We start from the raw sequence: 16395 nt of genomic DNA on the forward strand, positions 1-16395 counted from the left end.
CATGGGGTGCCCGCACGGGTAAGTTTGGTAGAATTGAAGTCTCTGTGAACAGTGCTGCTAGGGAAAAAGCAACTCCATTTATCTTTTTTCATTAGAGAAAAACAAAACACAGCAAAAGAGAAATCGTTAGAGAGCAGGCATGTAGAAAAGCTCTGGAGTTTGTGCAGAGTGAGGGTTCTGAGTGTGTTTTGGGGGTCTTGTTTCTAGCACTGGAGGAAGCTGGGGCTGTGTTACACTTAATTTTCATGGTTGTATCATCTGTAACTCCTGGCCATCATAAAATAGCACAGAAGGGAAAGAAAAAGGCGTAGTATTATAATAGCTATTTTTCAGAAGAGCTGCTTTGAGAAGTTAGACTGTGTGTTTGTTCCTTTTCTTGTTACTGTTTCCCTGTCTCTGGTGTGGTAACAGCAGAGACACTCCGCAGACTGCAGCAAGTCTGTGGAAGCATGCCATGATACATGGCACCTAACTGAGCTTTAGCTTACCTGTCCTGCTGCATACATTGCTTTTGCCAATCTTGGTCCCTCCCCCAAAACTGATGTTGAGGGTTCAGAAAGAATTTATGGATATGATCGAATGGGTGTGAAGATTAATTGAAGTACAAAAGTAGGGCTTAAAGGAGCAGGTTTTCCCTTGGCAAACAGGTGTCAGCTGTTTTGGCTGAACCACCTGTGGCTTTCATTGCCAACAGCACTTACCTGCCATGCCCAGGAGAGCCTGCTGTGCTGCTGAGCATGTCTGCCCACACACCCCTTTCACTGCAAGGCGGGGATGGCTCTTGGTTTTATTTCGCGGTAGAGATGTGGCACTGGCATGTCTTATTTGTTCATTTTTGTGCTTTGGACAACAGAAATCTCTCTTCAGCATCCCAGCAGGAACAAATGTCACTGTCCTGGTGCCATCAGCAACAGCTATCAAAAACTTGAACGAGACTGAGAAGGATTTCTGGTTGACCCCCTACATGCTGCTGTTTTTAGTCAGGTATGAGGAGACTCCTGCCTTTGGTTTATATTGCCAAACAACAGTAAAAAAGCTGTGAGCTGTATTTATGCTTGTACAAGACCAATAAAGAGTTATATTGAAATAAATATAGAAGCAAGATTAAATATCTAGCAAGCAAAGAATTTAGTAGGCATTTAAAACATAACAGACCTCAGGCAACTGCAAGTGGGTTTATTTTTCATGTATTTTCAGAGAGAAATTTTCCTTGTCATGTGGATGCAGATGGCATCAGGACAAATAATTCCATCATTCTCTCCACATGGTTAACTATTTCATGTGAGACACATGAATGTTGGGTGGTGTGGTCTTATTTCCCTGTTATTACAAACAGTGCCCTGATCTTTTCTTTACCTGCCCTTGTTCCCTTCAGGGCCCACTTTCTCGAAGGCGTCTTCACTGGTGAAAAGCTCAAAAAGTACAACAGGCCAGAATTACCCACCCTGAACCCACAGATCAGATGGCAGATAAACACCAGGAGTGGCGTAAGGGTTTCTTACATAAGACACATGTACCAGTATCAAATTAAACTGCTCAAGAGCTGCTGTATCCAGTGGGGAGCCTGGATGGGACACTGATTCCCTCAAATTCAGACATCTTTCAAAAATTGTACCAGATCAATCATGTGCAACCTTGAATGAACAATATATTTGTTTTGAACTTGCCTGGCAATTTCTAATCTCTTTGCTTCTCTCTCTGATACTTTTGCAGGTATTAACCATCCAGAATGCAAGTATAGTCGTCAGTGACATCCCTGCCAGCAACGGCATTATTCATGTCCTCAGTAAGGTACGTCAGTACATGCGATACTGGGAAATGCTGCAGTTGCAGCAGCAGGTTTGTGTTGCAGCATCTGTGATGGGGGCAAGGAGGAGTACATGTCTGGATGGTTAGGAAGGGATAGAATGGCAAAAATATATTTGGTTATCACAAGGTCCTGACAGATGTTTCCTGTACAGCAGTTTAAAATATTTGTCTCTAGGACAAGTGGGAAGGGAGTTCCTCTTCTCTTGGCTGACAGAAGAAGAGTTAAGACTCTTGCAGAATTGTGTAAAATGAGGCCTTTTTTAATTGCCTTTCTTTCAAGCAGGGCAGGAGTCTAGTGTGATTTTCCCCAGAGCCCCTTGCCGAACCTTGCTTCTGAACTTGCTTTTTTCCACAGGTTTTGTTGCCACCTTCAGGAGATATCCCACCGAGTCCTCCAGGTCTGCAGAAACAGCTTGAGACAGTTGCCTCATTCAGCACATTCAAGGAGTTGCTACAGGTAAGCAGTTGAGGTGAGCACTGTCATGATTGTCAGCACTGTCATTTTGAGCAAATGCCCGCCTTACCCTGTACTGGTGGACCAAAATTTGAACTGCCTGGTTAGAAAAGGGAGACCACCTGTTTCCTATCATTCATGAGGGATCTTCCAAGAAAACTCTTTTGAGCAGCCAAAGAGTTACATACTTACAGTTAGATCTCTATATCATTGGCATGTTATTACAGTGGAAGACGACCTGTCTACTGCAGGCACTCTCATGCTTGTCCAGGGCAGAGAAACCTAGAGGAAGAGGAATGCTTGCTTGTAATCAAGAAGCTCCACTTATGTCAGCCCGGGAGGAGGAGCAAGCAATTATATGTGTGTGACTGAGTAGAAGTTGTATATCCTATTTTCTAGAATTTCCTCTAGTGCTCTTGCCTTTGTAATTGATTTCATGTGTGGTTTGGTTTTTAGTGAGTACAAGTGTAAGTGCTAATGTTACTGTTTGGACATTTTTTAGCAATACCAGCTCATTGGAAAAATTGAGTCATCTGAAAAATACACAGTTTTTGTTCCTGGAAATAATTCCATTGAGGAATACTGCCATGCAGCCAATGTGACACAGCTGGTAAGCTCACTGCTTGCTTACAGTTTGAATATGTATTGCAGTAAGTGCAGGGACATGTACACTGTCAGATCATAAACTTGAGTTCAGTAGATTTGAGCAGGGAGAGGAGAAGCATATCTGATGCTAAAAGCTGGCAGAAATGTGGCAGAAAGAAATGAGAAGGTTTCCTGGGGTGTGCAATGGTATCTGAAAAGAATATTTGGACTCCAAATGCAAATTTCTGAGTAGATTTATATGTAGATAGATGGCACAACATGTTTCCCTTCCTGGCTGGCTGTGACATACCTGTGGCAATTTTCAACCTTTTGAAAGGTTGCAAAAACCATTTATGGCTTCATCCAGTAACAGAGTCATCGGGTGTGATCAGTCATCTGTGATAGGGAGTTACTAGGCTCTGTGGGCTTAATTAGCCATTACAGATGCTTAGGAACTCCTATTATGCCATAACTCTGACTGAATTTTAGTCTAGGAAGTCAAGAGAGTCCTAACATTTGGGTCTTTTGTGGATGTAGGACAACGAGACAGTGCAGTACCACGTTGTACTGGGAGAGAAGCTCTTGCCCACGGACTTGAGAAGTGGAATTCATAAGAACAGCATGTTAGGGTTCTCCTACTGGCTAATGTTTTATCAAAACAGCACCCAGGTAAGGAAGGAAGACTGTTCTATTTGAGGATCTGACTTGACCTATCACTTTCTAAGGCTGGTGTCTGGATACACCCAGTTCTGTTTTGCACACCCTTTCAAGTTTACCTGCTGTGACTGTCTGACAGCTGTTAAGCAGTCCATGCAAAAGGAGTTGAAGGTTATTGTCTCAGCCATTTTCTTCTCTTCTGCAGAAGTTTGTCAATAATATTCCTTTGGATGGAAAATTTCTTGAGACGAAGAATGGCATGCTGATTGGGGTTTCACAGGTCCTCCAGATACAGAAGAATCGTTGCACTGCCAATACCACCACCATACAAAAGGTAATGATGATTAGCAAGGAGCTGACGAGCATTTCACAGGGCTTCTCCACCTGCTGAACCAAGCTGATGAGTAGCAGACAACCTACCTCATCTCTTCCATGTGGATGAGAGAGTAGCTTGTGGTCTGACCCAGATGAGTCTCATGTGAAATGGGGCATCATGGAGACTTGGCACCTCCTAGCCTCAGGCTCTGTACTTCTAACGCAGCAGATCTGCAGCTCTTGTGCAGATCGCGTTCGGTTCACTTGCTGGAGCTGTCTCACAGGGCCAGCCTGGGGCAGGCTGGTGCGGGGACTCCCAGATTCTCAGCTGTGGAAGGAGAATCCAGCCCGATTCTTGCATGGCATGACCACAAGCTCCCCTAGGAAATGCTGTGGTCTGCCTGGGGGTCATGGCCAAATTTCACCCCGCATGTGTCTTGTGGCTCTTGGCCATCTGAAGATTGCAGGGTCAGACTGAGGTATGCCTGCCTTGTTACAGATCAGAAAAAAGGTATTTGCAGCCTTGTGTGAACGAATGCCAGCCCTACAGAAAGCTCTACCCCAGCTCAGAGACTCAGGAAAGGTGTAGTGTGTGATCAATTTGGGTTTGTTTTGTGGTACAGTCTCTGGAGTGCAGAGATAAGACCTTGTGTACACCACTGGAGTGCAGGAATAAGACCTTGTGTGAAACCTTCAATAGCAGCCAGAACCATCATGATTTTTCTTCTTTCGGTGTTTTGAGCCACAGAGATAAATGCGTCTTTGTCTTTGTCCTAGCCAGCAGCCTGTACAGCACCATTTGTAATTCAAGATTAGTGTCTTGGTGTGACGTGGGTAGAGGGCACACATGTGACTTGTCCTGTTCTCTGTGCCCTAGTCAAGATGCGGCAAGTGTGAGAAGGGGATCAAGTGTCCTCCTGGATCAGTTCTTGTGGTGAGTCTTTGATTCATGTGACATCTCACAGACTGTTTGCAGATAGCGCTTTGATATTCTTGTATTGTTTCATAGATGTCATCTTGATACCTAAAAAAATGTGCCCTTGAGTCCTCTGTAGCTCATTCATTAGCAAGACTTGTAAGAGAAAGCAGAAACCAAGAGAAAGCAGAAACCAAGGGAGGCTTATGTAGGAAAAACACAAACATGAACCCTGAGGCTCCTTACAGAGCTGGCACTAGGCTTTGCCTGAATTTCAGCAGCCCTTTAGAGCATGCAGTGTGGGGAGTTTCCCTCCTTAGCAGGGAAGAAGGAGATGTCTTTTATTCATCTTTTATTCTTTTGACATTATCATCAAGGAAAGCCAGTTTAGGGGTGCCAATAGCAATTTCCTAGCCTGGACCATTGATTTGTTCACACAGATGGGCTGGTTGTGCCTGCAGCTAGTTTGTGATCAAGTGACAAACATTTCCAGAGAGGAAAGCAACTAAACATTTCATCTCTGTGCTGGCTGTGAATTGCCTAGCAGCCACATCTGGCTGCTTAAGCTTCATTACTTTACTCTGTGCCAAAAATTTTCCAAGTACTTTTTCTCAGTACTCATACTGATATGTATACCATGGATCTGGCAGGTAACAAAATAGACTCTGTGTGGTGACCTCCCATCTAGAGATGCCTCATTGGTCTCAGCTCTGGATAGTCCAAGTTTTTAGGGCTGTTCCTGTAAGATAAAAAAAATTATTCCTCTGTTAGGCAACAACACTGCCATATGTGACAAAATGTACAATGCTTGTCTAAATAGTGTAATGTCTTCTATCTGGATCTATGTTAATTATATCTGCAGGAATTGCCAGGAAGCAAGAATCTCGCTCACTGTAAATTACGCTCTGGGGATGCAGGAACTCATGGCTGCCATTTCACCTGTGCAAAAGTTTCTCTGGTAAGAAAAACGTTTGCCTCAGATTCATTTTGGCAAAAGCAAGATGGGTATTAGAAATACAGCCATGGAAATACAGCCTGTGCTGAAGCCCTGGCTGCATTTATGCCATTGCATAGCTGAGAATGGGCTCATCTGGGAGTCACTCTCCATGCTGGAGATAGAGGGCACTGGAGAAAAACAAACCTGCGGAAATGTCTGCACAGTGATGGATCGTGGTCTGCTGTGTTGGTATTGTTACTTCGGGTTTTGTCCTGCAGAGGAAGAGGAGTTGAATGTTTGTTGTCTGGTTTCCTAAGGAAATGAGGCACGAATGATGGTATTTTGCTTGTGCATGTGCCTTCCTGAATAACTGATGACTAATTGGAGCTGAACCAAAGGGAGGAGCAGAAGGTCTTGCAGCTATTATGGCCCCTACCAGTTTTGTGAAAATGTGTGGCTGGGAGAAAACACTTAAAGAGGAAATGGTAAAAGAAAGACTTGTGTGAATTTGAGCTCTTACAGGTATTGAAGCATCTCCCTGGAAAGTTTAGTGGGAATGGGAGACAGATGAAAAGGGAGAGAGGGAGTTGGATATACAGTACTCACATGCAGAGCTTCAGTCAGCACTTGTACCTCACTGGGCACTTCTGCATCCCTTCACTAGACAATGTTTCTCTTCATCTGTACTGTCCAACTTGGTCCCATCATGGTTTTCTCCCTCCATGGGTAGATGCAGAAAGAAGTGAGTGCAGTTAAATCACGTTTCTGAACCAAATCACCTTCTGGCAGAGCCTCTCTCTGCCCAACAGAGTATCTCACTGGTGGGACACACTAGGGACACAGGCAGGAGATAGGCTGGATGGGCACAGGATGGAACATTTGTGTTACCAAATGGCCAGGGTTGCTGAAGGGCAGTGTGGACCTTTACATGAAGCTCTGGGCAACAGAGCACCCCATTTTAGGGGGTTCACTCCATCCTACCTGTGCACATCTGGCCCTTTCATGCATTGTCAGAAATTATGGCTATCACATCGTTAAAGGAATAGAGTAGCTTCTACAATAAAGCTGTACCTTGTTCGTGCTGCACAAGACGGCTCACCCCGACTTGTTTTTGATGGTTCTCCAGAGGTCCGTCTGCTGCCCCGGCTACTACGGACACATGTGCGAGATGTGCCCAGGGAAGCCAGGCCAGTGGTGCTCTGGGAACGGGGAATGCCAGGACGGCATCCAGGGCAGTGGAGAGTGTCAATGCCTGGAGGGTTTCCACGGCACTGCCTGTGAAATGTGTGAAGTGGGCCGATATGGAGCTGACTGCAAATCAGGTGACACTGATGACTGTTGCAGCTTATCTCTACCATCCTGCTTGCAAGGGGAGAAAAGTGGCCACATCTCAGCTCTTGGGAGGGGTGGTGTGTGGGAAGAAATGTCCCAAGACCTCTGAGACAGGCAAACAGCTGGCAGGCTGAGAGAGGGACAGTGGGAGTGAGCGCTGTGGTCAGCCAGAGGAGTGGCCCCATTTTTCATCCTCAAACCAAGGCGTGACTGACTGTTATGCTGCTCATCCTGCTGCCACCCAAACTACAGAAAATAGAGGCGGGTGATCTGTTCCTGGGCTTTTTGGCCTGGTAGCGAGGGAACAAGAGCTGATACTCCTGTGATAGTTTTTATGGCAGTTTGATGTGTTGAATTAAGAACAGATCAACCAGCAAAATGGCAGCAAGAGTCTGCTTGTGAGACCTGGTTGATTTGACAGTGATGAGTGTTTATTTTTCCCCTGAAGAATGTGCCTGCGACAATGGCATATGTAACGATGGACTGCAAGGGGACGGGAGCTGCGAGTGTTTCCCAGGGTGGAAGGGCCCTACCTGCCGAGAAAGTACGTGAGTGTGAAGGAGCCTATGGTGTAATATTGCCTTTTTGGCAGAGAAATCTGTGTGATCCTCTTTAGTTGCCAGAGCAATTCTGTGTTAACTGAGCAAGGTGACCACGGTCTCATGTACTTTGCATCCCCCCGGAAGCTTATCAGACTGTGCTAGCTCATTTCCTGCACACAAGCTGCATTTGCGGTGTGACTTCCCCAGCAGCACATGAGCCCTCAAGTTATTTGGATTAAATTTGAATAGAGAAAAGCATATCCCCTGCTTCCATCTTCACTGAGATTTGAGGCACCTCAAGAACAGCCTCTTGCCCTGGGAGAGAGAGATGGAAGCTCCAAGCCAGATTGGGTTGACCATGACTCCTGTTACCTTCCCTTTAAGAAGGTGGCAAGGCTTGATTTGAAGTCTCCAGAGGGCCCCCGTGTGTCTGCTGAGTTGCTTTTCTGCTCACAGATCATTGATTTAGGTGTGCTCAGGCCATGGTCTGCAGTTCTCCGTAAATCTGTCATTGTCAAAATAATATGTTGAAGATGGTTGTTCCTGGGATTTGAGATTATGATTACCATTGGGGCAGGGAGGAACCTGAGCTCCTAAATACTTTGGGATTTTAAAGGTTTGCATACAAGGGTTGATTCTGTAGTGAAGTCAAATGTTTTGGGGGCATTTAGAACTGGAAATTGAGTGGAGCTGTCCTATCTAGTGTAAACGTAAAGCATGAAAAAAGTTAATCTTTTTGCTTCAAAAGGGGCAAAGCCAAATGACCCCATCTGTCTAGATTAATGAGGTTTCAGTCTTGTTTCATTCCTAGCAGTGTGGAGGCCATGCAGATAGGATAAAATTGAACTGTTAACTCAGACAGAGAAATTCGAATTCACTCCATTGCAAAATGTCAAAATTTAAATCCCGTGAGGTTTTCCTGCTGCCACATAGGACAGGAGAGCTAGCATAACTGCTGGCGTGTCCCATCATCAGTCAGGGCACAACAAGTGTGGCAGTGAGGCTGTTTGCAGGGTGCTTTACTCTAGATTGCACAAATGGCCTCAACAAATGCTAAATTGAAAATGCCAAGTCACATTTATGTTTTCTCTTGCAGGAATTGAGATTGACTTATGCAATAACACTTGCCATCAAATGGCCAAGTAAGTACAGACAAGGTGCTGGGTCATTCTGAGAAAGCCATGTGTGTTTGTATGTGTTTTACATAGAGGTGATTCTGTGCTTAGGGCTTCACAGAGGGCTGAGAGAAGGTGACTACTCATTAAAAATGCATAAATGTCAGTTCCATTCTGGGAACTCTCTTTGGTGCTAAGCCACATCCAGTTTTCCCAAGGATTTTGTCTGTCTGAGCATAAATTCATTTCTAAGTTCCTTCTGCATGTGTGGATGGGAGAAAGCAGAGACTCCAAGGTACTCCAAGTCTGGCCTGATTCACGGAGCAAATCAACCAGCCATTTACAATCCCTTTCTGCCTTGACTGCCCCCACAAAAAAATTAAATAGGCTAATGGGCTGTGATGACTCCCTTTTGCTGCCTTCTCCATCCATTATCCGGTCTCCTATTTTGCGGTAGCGGGACTCAGCCATCTCTGTTGTACCGTGCAGAAGCACGTGGGCATGGTGAAGGTGCACTGTGCGAGGTGAGAAGCCTGTGCCTGATGCCAGCTCCCTGGCCAGCGTGACTTGAGTACTCGGTGCTGTAAAGAAATACACAGCAACTTCAGGCGTGTTCCTCCTGTGGTCATTGTGGTCTCTGACTTGCATACGCCAGACTTGTATAGTGTTTCCCACTGGCCAAGCAAATCAGGAGGTGTCATTAGTGATTGTTTACGCCTTTATTGTTTCAGTTGCCTCAATAGTTCTGCAGATTCCTCACCTATGTGCTTCTGCTCTGCTGGGTACACAGGGAATGGGACCTATTGCACAGGTATGTCCAGCAAGGGTGGGCAGGATTCACAGTTTACAAACACCTGCTTAAGCTGTGCAAAGACAAGTGTTTCGCTTGTGAAATAAATGGCTTGATGTTGCCAGAGGAAAGATCATTCAAACACTTTTCCTATCAGCCATCCACCATGAACTCTGCCATGCTTTGGTAGAGAAGTTTTCCAGTCCAGAGCTTTACTCAGGACACTCTTGTTGTGGCTAGAGCCTGCGAGAGAGGGGATGAAAAGGCAGGCAAGTGTAGCAGGGCAGTTCTTCTTGCTGGTGGAGAGAGATGCACATGAATGGGCTGCATTAGTTCTGATATCACAGCAATGGTGGCAAAGATACGATGATTTTGGCCATGAATCCCTGGAATATGGATGCTAGAATTTTGTGCTCTTCCTATGCTGGCCTTTGCTGGCCATGCCAAAATTGGGTAGAAGCAGTGCAGCAGTTGTGCCAAAATGAGGCAGGATTTTGGAATACTGCTCTAGAGCTACGTACAAACCCGGTCTCTGTCGAAAGCAAGCAGACAAGAAAAAAACCCACCAGTGATAAAATTGTAACAGTCAAAACACTGGTAGACATCACAGTTTCTTTTCGGTGTTGCCCTTGTTTGAAAACAAGTAGTGGGGATGGGGGAAGCAAAAAACCCACCATTATATAAATGTATGTGCAGGAAAATATTTTTTTTCTCGTCTAACCATTAGTCCTCAGTGAGCAAATGCTGTGACTGAAAGACTTCTTAGTCCAATTTGGGAGCTATGTAAGCTCAACATGACTTTCGGACTGGCCTCTCTCAGATCTGGATGAGGCCCCATGCCTTTAAAGGACCTACCATTTCACTGAGAAACAAAGGGATTTTAATAAGATGCTTTTTATTAAGATGGATGACCATTCTGGCACAGTACGTCTTTCCTAGATGCTTTGAATTGATTCTGCTTCTCTTGTTTGTGGTCACAGAAATAGATCCATGCACCATCGATCATGGTGGCTGCTCCATACACGCGGTGTGTACTAAAGTATCCCCGGGAGAGAGAACCTGTGTTTGTAAGGAAGGCTACGCTGGAGACGGGACGCTCTGCGTGGGTGAGTGCTCAGTGCACGTTTTGGTGGGAGTGGTGAGGCATCATCTGTGCAAAGGGGAATTTCAGACGAAAAGTGTTAAAATTTCAGGTTAAAATGTTGAGTAACTCAGTTCTCCTTTCACTTTGTTCATGCAGTGGTTATTTCAAAGCAAGTAACTGCTGGCTGATCTTGATTCAACTGTCTTTCTGCTTTTTGTTGAGGTGTATGCACACATACATGTACGTGTGTACATACATACCCGTAGGTATGTGCTCAGCATTCTGTGGTCATCACTGTCCCAGCACAGTGCCACTCAAAACAGGGCAGAGTGCCCATGCTGGTGTCTTGCTGGGTGGCCTCAGACCAGTGTTTTGGTCTCAAACCAAGAGAGCCCTGAGAGGTTCCTTACCCTGATGCATGTCGTGGAGAGGTCCAGAGACAGAGGGTGAGGGCAGTCTCCCACAGTGGTGCTCTGAGATGAAGATGGAGCTGTGGGAGAGACCAGTCCTCTCATATCCTTTAAAGCACACCTGGGCAGGGGTGGCATTTTCTGTGGGCAGATTTATCACAACTTGGGGACCCACGTGTGGCAGGAGTAGAACTTGCAGTTCCTTTGCTATCACAAGTCACTTTTCCACCAGATTGTTTCCCAAGGTGGGAAGGTCCTCCCTGTTGCTTTCCCGATACCTGTTTGGGTCACCAATTCCCAGCTGCCTTGAGCAGCCCCCAGCAATGATGTGGCCTTATTGTTTTGCTGCAGAAATTGATCTCTGTCTCGAAAGCAATGGAGGCTGCCACACCAACGCAGAGTGCATTAAAACAGGCCCGAAAAAGGTGAGTATGTAAGATGGATGTCAGAACATTATTATGGAGGTTGTCACAACTGTGTAATTCTCTTAGAGACAATCCTTTCCATTGCAGCGTGCTGCCTTGTGCTTATTACCTTCCACATAGAAAAGTTGCCTTGGAAGGGCACAAAAAGGTTGCTGTTTCCTTGAAAGCAGATGCCTTCTGTTGGCCAGACACTGGAGGCAGTCTCGGGTTATATTTGTTGTTGACACAAGCATGGTTATTTGTGAATGTAGCGATGGCTGCTATACCATATGCTTTCCACCCAGCTCAGCCATTGTGTGTTGGCTTTATTGGGCCCAAGTTTCAGACTGAGCTTCTATTCTCCCTCCAGGTTGCCTGCAACTGTCTTCCTGGTTACAGTGGGGATGGCGTGAGCCAGTGCAACCCCATCAACTTGTGTGAACAGGTATGTCTGTATATTGCTGCTACCAGAGGTGAAGGCCACAGCCTTGAAGCGTTCCTTTCTCCCAACAGTTAACAGCAAGAACAGGGTTAGCCTGCTTCTTTAGAGCTGGCTGTCTTGCCTTTTCACATACCAAAAGGATTTCCTGGTGTGTTTGGTTTCCATTCCCTCTCACAATGACCTGCAAGTATGTCATCCACCTGGTACTCCCTCTTGTGGGAGAAGCAGTGTGGAAACACTGACACAGGGTTGGAGGCACATGGGCTCATTTCTTTGCATCCGTTTTGTATGGGACAGACTCAAAAACTTACGAGTAGTCTGTGCTCATGGCATCACTGCCATGTCAAAATGTCTGTCTGAATCATGGATTTTGTCATCACTTTGGGTTCCAAAGTAAGGTGTGAAAGTTCTGTTTCTTGGGAAGATTTGGTGCTGAAAAGCCCGTGAGGATTTGGATGAGGTTTATTCTAAGGCACTAGACAGGTGGAATGGTTTCCTTCCACTGGGCTGGATGTAGTTAGCAGCTCCCGCATTTAAGTGGCCATTCAAATTGTTGATGATGCCCCTCCATGCAAGCCTTTTGCTTTTCATGCTAGAACAATGGAGGCTGTAGTCCGTTTGGGCTCTGCAAGTACACAGGCCCTGGCACTCGAAACTGCTCCTGCTCCTGGCACAGTATTGGAGATGGCTTCACCTGCCGCGGCAAGGTGTATCAGGTGAGAAGCATGCGCAGCATCTTTTGTGTTTGGGCCCCCTGCCCTGCAGCAAACTGCTCCCTCCACTCCAAGCGTAAGCTGCAGGTGAGCAGATCTGTAGTGTCTTATCAACGCGTGTGTGGTGTAGGAGTGGAGACAGGTGCTTTGAGGCAAACTATCCATAAATCATAGGTGTATTTGGTGTGCCAGCTGTGGGAGAGAATCACAGTGAAGCGACTGCTCCAAAGGGAGTCATGACGTGAACACTCTGCTGCTCTGTCAGCAGCATTGGCCATGCCTCCAGGATGTTGTTTTCTTAATGTTATAAACAAAATGGAAGTAATTTTTTTTCCCAGGGGAACCCACTTCTCCTGGCCTGTGGGATCAGGGCAGGTGTCCCCTGTGGTCATGCCAGGACTTGGGATCCAGTCTGGAGGGCAGCAGTCTATCTTTGGTTCTGTGGCCAATACAACAGTTGTCCTTGGGCAAACTGGTGACCTTTTCTGGTAGTGGCAAATAAAAGCTGTCATCCTCACAGCAGAGCCGGGAAGAAGGAGCTGGATTCAGTTCTGTGCTTCTGCTTTTACTGAAAGTTAGTGTGGTAAGGACAGGGAGTTTGCCCTGTCAAGCCTATGTCTGCCACTCTGGACAGCATCCCAGAACTGGTAGTGGCAGCACAATGAGGTTAAAGCAGAGGTGGTGTGAAGCACTCGAGGTGTCCCATGAGCACAGGGGACCTACACCTATGAGACAGCTGCTGCAGAAGCAGCCAGCTTTCATCTCTCTCTCTGCTCCATCCTGCAGCATCTGTGATGTGAATGGTCTGTGCCTGCTTTGTAACCTCCACATCATCCGTGCCCGCAGTGCTGGCGAGGGAGGGAGGGAAAGCTCACTATGGTGTGTCAGGAGAACGATGTCTCATTTGGGTGGGAGAGTGACCTGGAGTGAAAGCAGCAGGTCACAGAGCAAACGGAAAGACTCTGCTAACACCAGCTCCTTCTCTTTGTTTAAGGAGCTCGGAAGGATCGAAGACGCCTCTGTGTTCTTCAAGATGATGCTGGTTGGTGACAAACAGCTTTGTCTTTACTACAGCTTTACCCCAGCTCTGTGTAGTAAATCCCACTTAGGGTTTTCTGCAAAGGGTCTTGCTAACTGAAACCGTGTTTTCTGTTTCCCTTCCCACAAATTCTCTTCTACCACAGGCAGAAAAGATGAAGGAGCTCAGTGGGGCAGGGCCTTTCACTGTCTTTGTCCCACGGACAGATTTCATAGGAAACACCACAACGGTAAGAGTCCTCCCATCCCAAGCACTGTCAGGTGTTTGGCAAGCTCCAGTCGTGGCAGTGTCCCCTCCGGGGCTGTTCTGCCCAGTGAATTGAGGCAAAGGGGCTGCACTGCAGAGGGTTAAAGGCACCCCCCATTCTCCATCGGTGTAAGAGCGCAGAGGTTTGGAGGCCGACTCACTGCAGAGACTGTCTGGGCAGGAGTGGACATGGCTCCTGTTGTAAGGAGACCCTTACTGGAGACCCTGTCTCATGGTCCTCAGAGGCGCTGTGCCAAATCAGTGATGCCCATGGCTATGAGAGGCTGGTAACAGCAAGGCTTCAAGGCATCTGTGACGAAGACCTTATTCCTTCTCTGTGCCCCAGACCCTGCCATTCCACTTCCATTGGTCCCTTCCATCTAATCCCAACAAGTGGGATGTTTGGGGCAAGTGGAGACCTGAGGGAGGAGAGATTCTTATACATGAGTCTGTGAACCAGATTCTTAAACAACAGCTTTTTGGTATCGGTGTAATGGAATATCCCAGTGCCATCGCTGACAAGTCCTGTTGTGCAGCTTCACACCACTAGTTCCATCCTTTTTCTCATAGGCCCCCCCATATACCAAATAAAAGAACAATTCCCAACAACTGCATATCCCAGGCATCACTTCCTTGAGGCCGGTATGGTCATTTGTTCTCCATCAAGGGACCTGAATGCTGGTTTTGTCAAGCCTGTTTGAAGTTTCCCAAAGCTCTCAAATGGTTTTGTGCAGTCACCATGTTTTGGGGGAACTGGCTTTCTTGCAGGGGTGGGTCAGAGGGAAATTGGGCAATCCAGGTCTCCCTTATCGGGTCTAGGCCCCCCCCGCAAAAGGCGAAGTGCCCCCAGTGTGATCTCGTTCTTGTTTTCTGTCTGTAGTTTGAGGATTGGAGGAGCAGAGGTCTCCTCCGGGACCTGCTTCGCTACCACATGGTGGGTTGCCAGAAATTGCTGTCCAGTGACCTGGAAGCCCAGGAGTCCCTTACATCTTTATCTGGCCACAACATAAAGATCACAGTGAAAGAGGTAATTTTCTGCCATGATTCTCTTCCCTGTCCCACTTGTCAGGATGTCACTTTTGATGTCATTTGAAGGCCACTGTGGTGGCAATACCTCATTGCATCCCTTCTCTCTCAGAATAGCATCTATCTCAATGAGGAAGCCAAAGTGGTCGTGAGTGACATCATCGGCATGAATGGGGTCATTCATTTCATCAACCAGATCCTCATTCCAAGTGACCTGGTGGGCAGTAACATTTCCTCAGAGATCTCACGGGTAAGGCTGAAGCAGTGACTGCGCCCTGGTAACTGCTGTGGTGAGGACAGGACTAGGATCCTTCTCCAAGCAGCTCTGGTAGTGCTGTCCCTGAGAAGCCCTCAGCCCAAGGCCATGTGGGGTGTTCTTCCTCCCTGCTCCTAGCTGTGTAGGGGTTGTCTGAGGGCACAGGTTTGGCTTGTGAAGGTGACAGCATTTGTGGCATAGTCGTGTTTGGGACAGAAGGAGCCTTATCCATCACTAAGAAACAACAGTGCTGGATGCAGGCAGGGGGTTCATGTCCCATGCCAACCATCACACTCCTTTTCCAGTGCAGAGCAGATTGCAGCATGAGATTGCCAATGTCTCTCTGGTACTCTTCAAACAAGTGCTAGGAGCTTATAGATCCTGCGTTTTACAGAAGATAACACATTTTCTGTACAGCACAGCAGAGTGCTGAAATTCATCCCAGCTCCTGCCATAGCTGCATCTACCCAGGATGAATCAGAAAAGAGGTGGCTGCTGAATGCCAGCACTCACCAGGCCAAATCCATCAGCAGGATGATGACACAGATAAACTTGTGTTTAGCTACTATAGTTGTTAACCATCTGGTTTATCCCCTGCATTGCTGCTCCAGGTCCTGGAGGGGGACCTCATAGTGACAGTTGTTTGCTTTCTTCCCTCTGTAGCAAAATATCACGGAAGTGGCAGAGGCCTTTGGGTACACCATTTATAGCAAGCTGCTGCAGGTGAGTGACCTGACTCCTGCTGCTCTGTGGGGAGGTGGTGTGTTACATCTACACGTTCAGTTTTGGCATGTGGCTTTTTGTTTGCATCCCCTTTTATCTTGACAGGATGCGGAGCTGCTGCCACTGATTAGTGACCCCCTGCATAGACCCTTCACCATGCTGTGGCCCACAGATGCTGCGTTTAACTCCCTCTCAGAGGAAAGGCAGAAGTGGCTGTACCGCAGAGAGCATCGGGACGTGCTGGCCTCCTACCTCAAAGCACACATGATCAGGGACACAAAGGTAAATGTGGCAACAAACAGGCTTGTACCTCCTGAGGCCACATGTGGTGCCACCACTTGCCTATGGTTACACCAGAGCGACCTTGCCAAATATTTTGCTGCTGTAGAACATGCAGCATATTAGTTGTCTTGAGAAGACACAAAGCTGTTTGAGTATTGAGGCAACTACCACTTCATCATGAACCTCTGGTGCAGCGTGGCTGAGCTGAAACCTTCTGTCATCAGCTTCCTGGGGAGGCCACCTCACCACCAGACTGTCAGTGCAAGGCTCATAAACAGGCTCTTGTCTGCAGGGGTGATGAACAAGGGAAGAGTCCAG

General features: G+C 46.9%; 1 protein-coding gene and 1 long non-coding RNA gene across 5 annotated transcripts in view; one reads left to right on the plus strand and one right to left on the minus strand.

Moving 5' to 3' along the window:
• The window catches only part of STAB1 (stabilin 1), a 65581-nt gene that overhangs the window by 40349 nt on the left and 8837 nt on the right, over positions 1-16395 (plus strand). For all 4 annotated transcript variants that reach the window (XM_074879482.1, XM_074879481.1, XM_074879484.1 and 1 more), the window contains 23 exons: positions 854-984; positions 1376-1487; positions 1714-1791; positions 2165-2266; positions 2766-2873; positions 3386-3517; positions 3711-3839; positions 4698-4754; positions 5599-5694; positions 6800-6995; positions 7454-7549; positions 8644-8689; positions 9394-9473; positions 10433-10558; positions 11298-11371; positions 11721-11795; positions 12389-12508; positions 13500-13547; positions 13690-13773; positions 14671-14817; positions 14929-15066; positions 15736-15795; positions 15901-16077. In XM_074879482.1, the coding sequence (XP_074735583.1) occupies positions 854-984; positions 1376-1487; positions 1714-1791; positions 2165-2266; positions 2766-2873; positions 3386-3517; positions 3711-3839; positions 4698-4754; positions 5599-5694; positions 6800-6995; positions 7454-7549; positions 8644-8689; positions 9394-9473; positions 10433-10558; positions 11298-11371; positions 11721-11795; positions 12389-12508; positions 13500-13547; positions 13690-13773; positions 14671-14817; positions 14929-15066; positions 15736-15795; positions 15901-16077 (2412 nt within the window). The remainder of the gene's footprint in view (positions 1-853; positions 985-1375; positions 1488-1713; positions 1792-2164; positions 2267-2765; positions 2874-3385; positions 3518-3710; positions 3840-4697; positions 4755-5598; positions 5695-6799; positions 6996-7453; positions 7550-8643; positions 8690-9393; positions 9474-10432; positions 10559-11297; positions 11372-11720; positions 11796-12388; positions 12509-13499; positions 13548-13689; positions 13774-14670; positions 14818-14928; positions 15067-15735; positions 15796-15900; positions 16078-16395) is intronic.
• On the minus strand, positions 5143-6466 carry LOC141947867 (uncharacterized). The gene is made up of 3 exons (XR_012630286.1): positions 6280-6466; positions 5878-5945; positions 5143-5475 (listed from the first exon to the last, which is right to left on the minus strand). It is a non-coding gene; the product is annotated as an uncharacterized LOC141947867 (long non-coding RNA).

This window comes from Strix uralensis, chromosome 10, assembly GCF_047716275.1.
Source record: "Strix uralensis isolate ZFMK-TIS-50842 chromosome 10, bStrUra1, whole genome shotgun sequence".
In the NCBI taxonomy this organism is placed as follows: Eukaryota; Metazoa; Chordata; class Aves; order Strigiformes; family Strigidae; genus Strix; species Strix uralensis.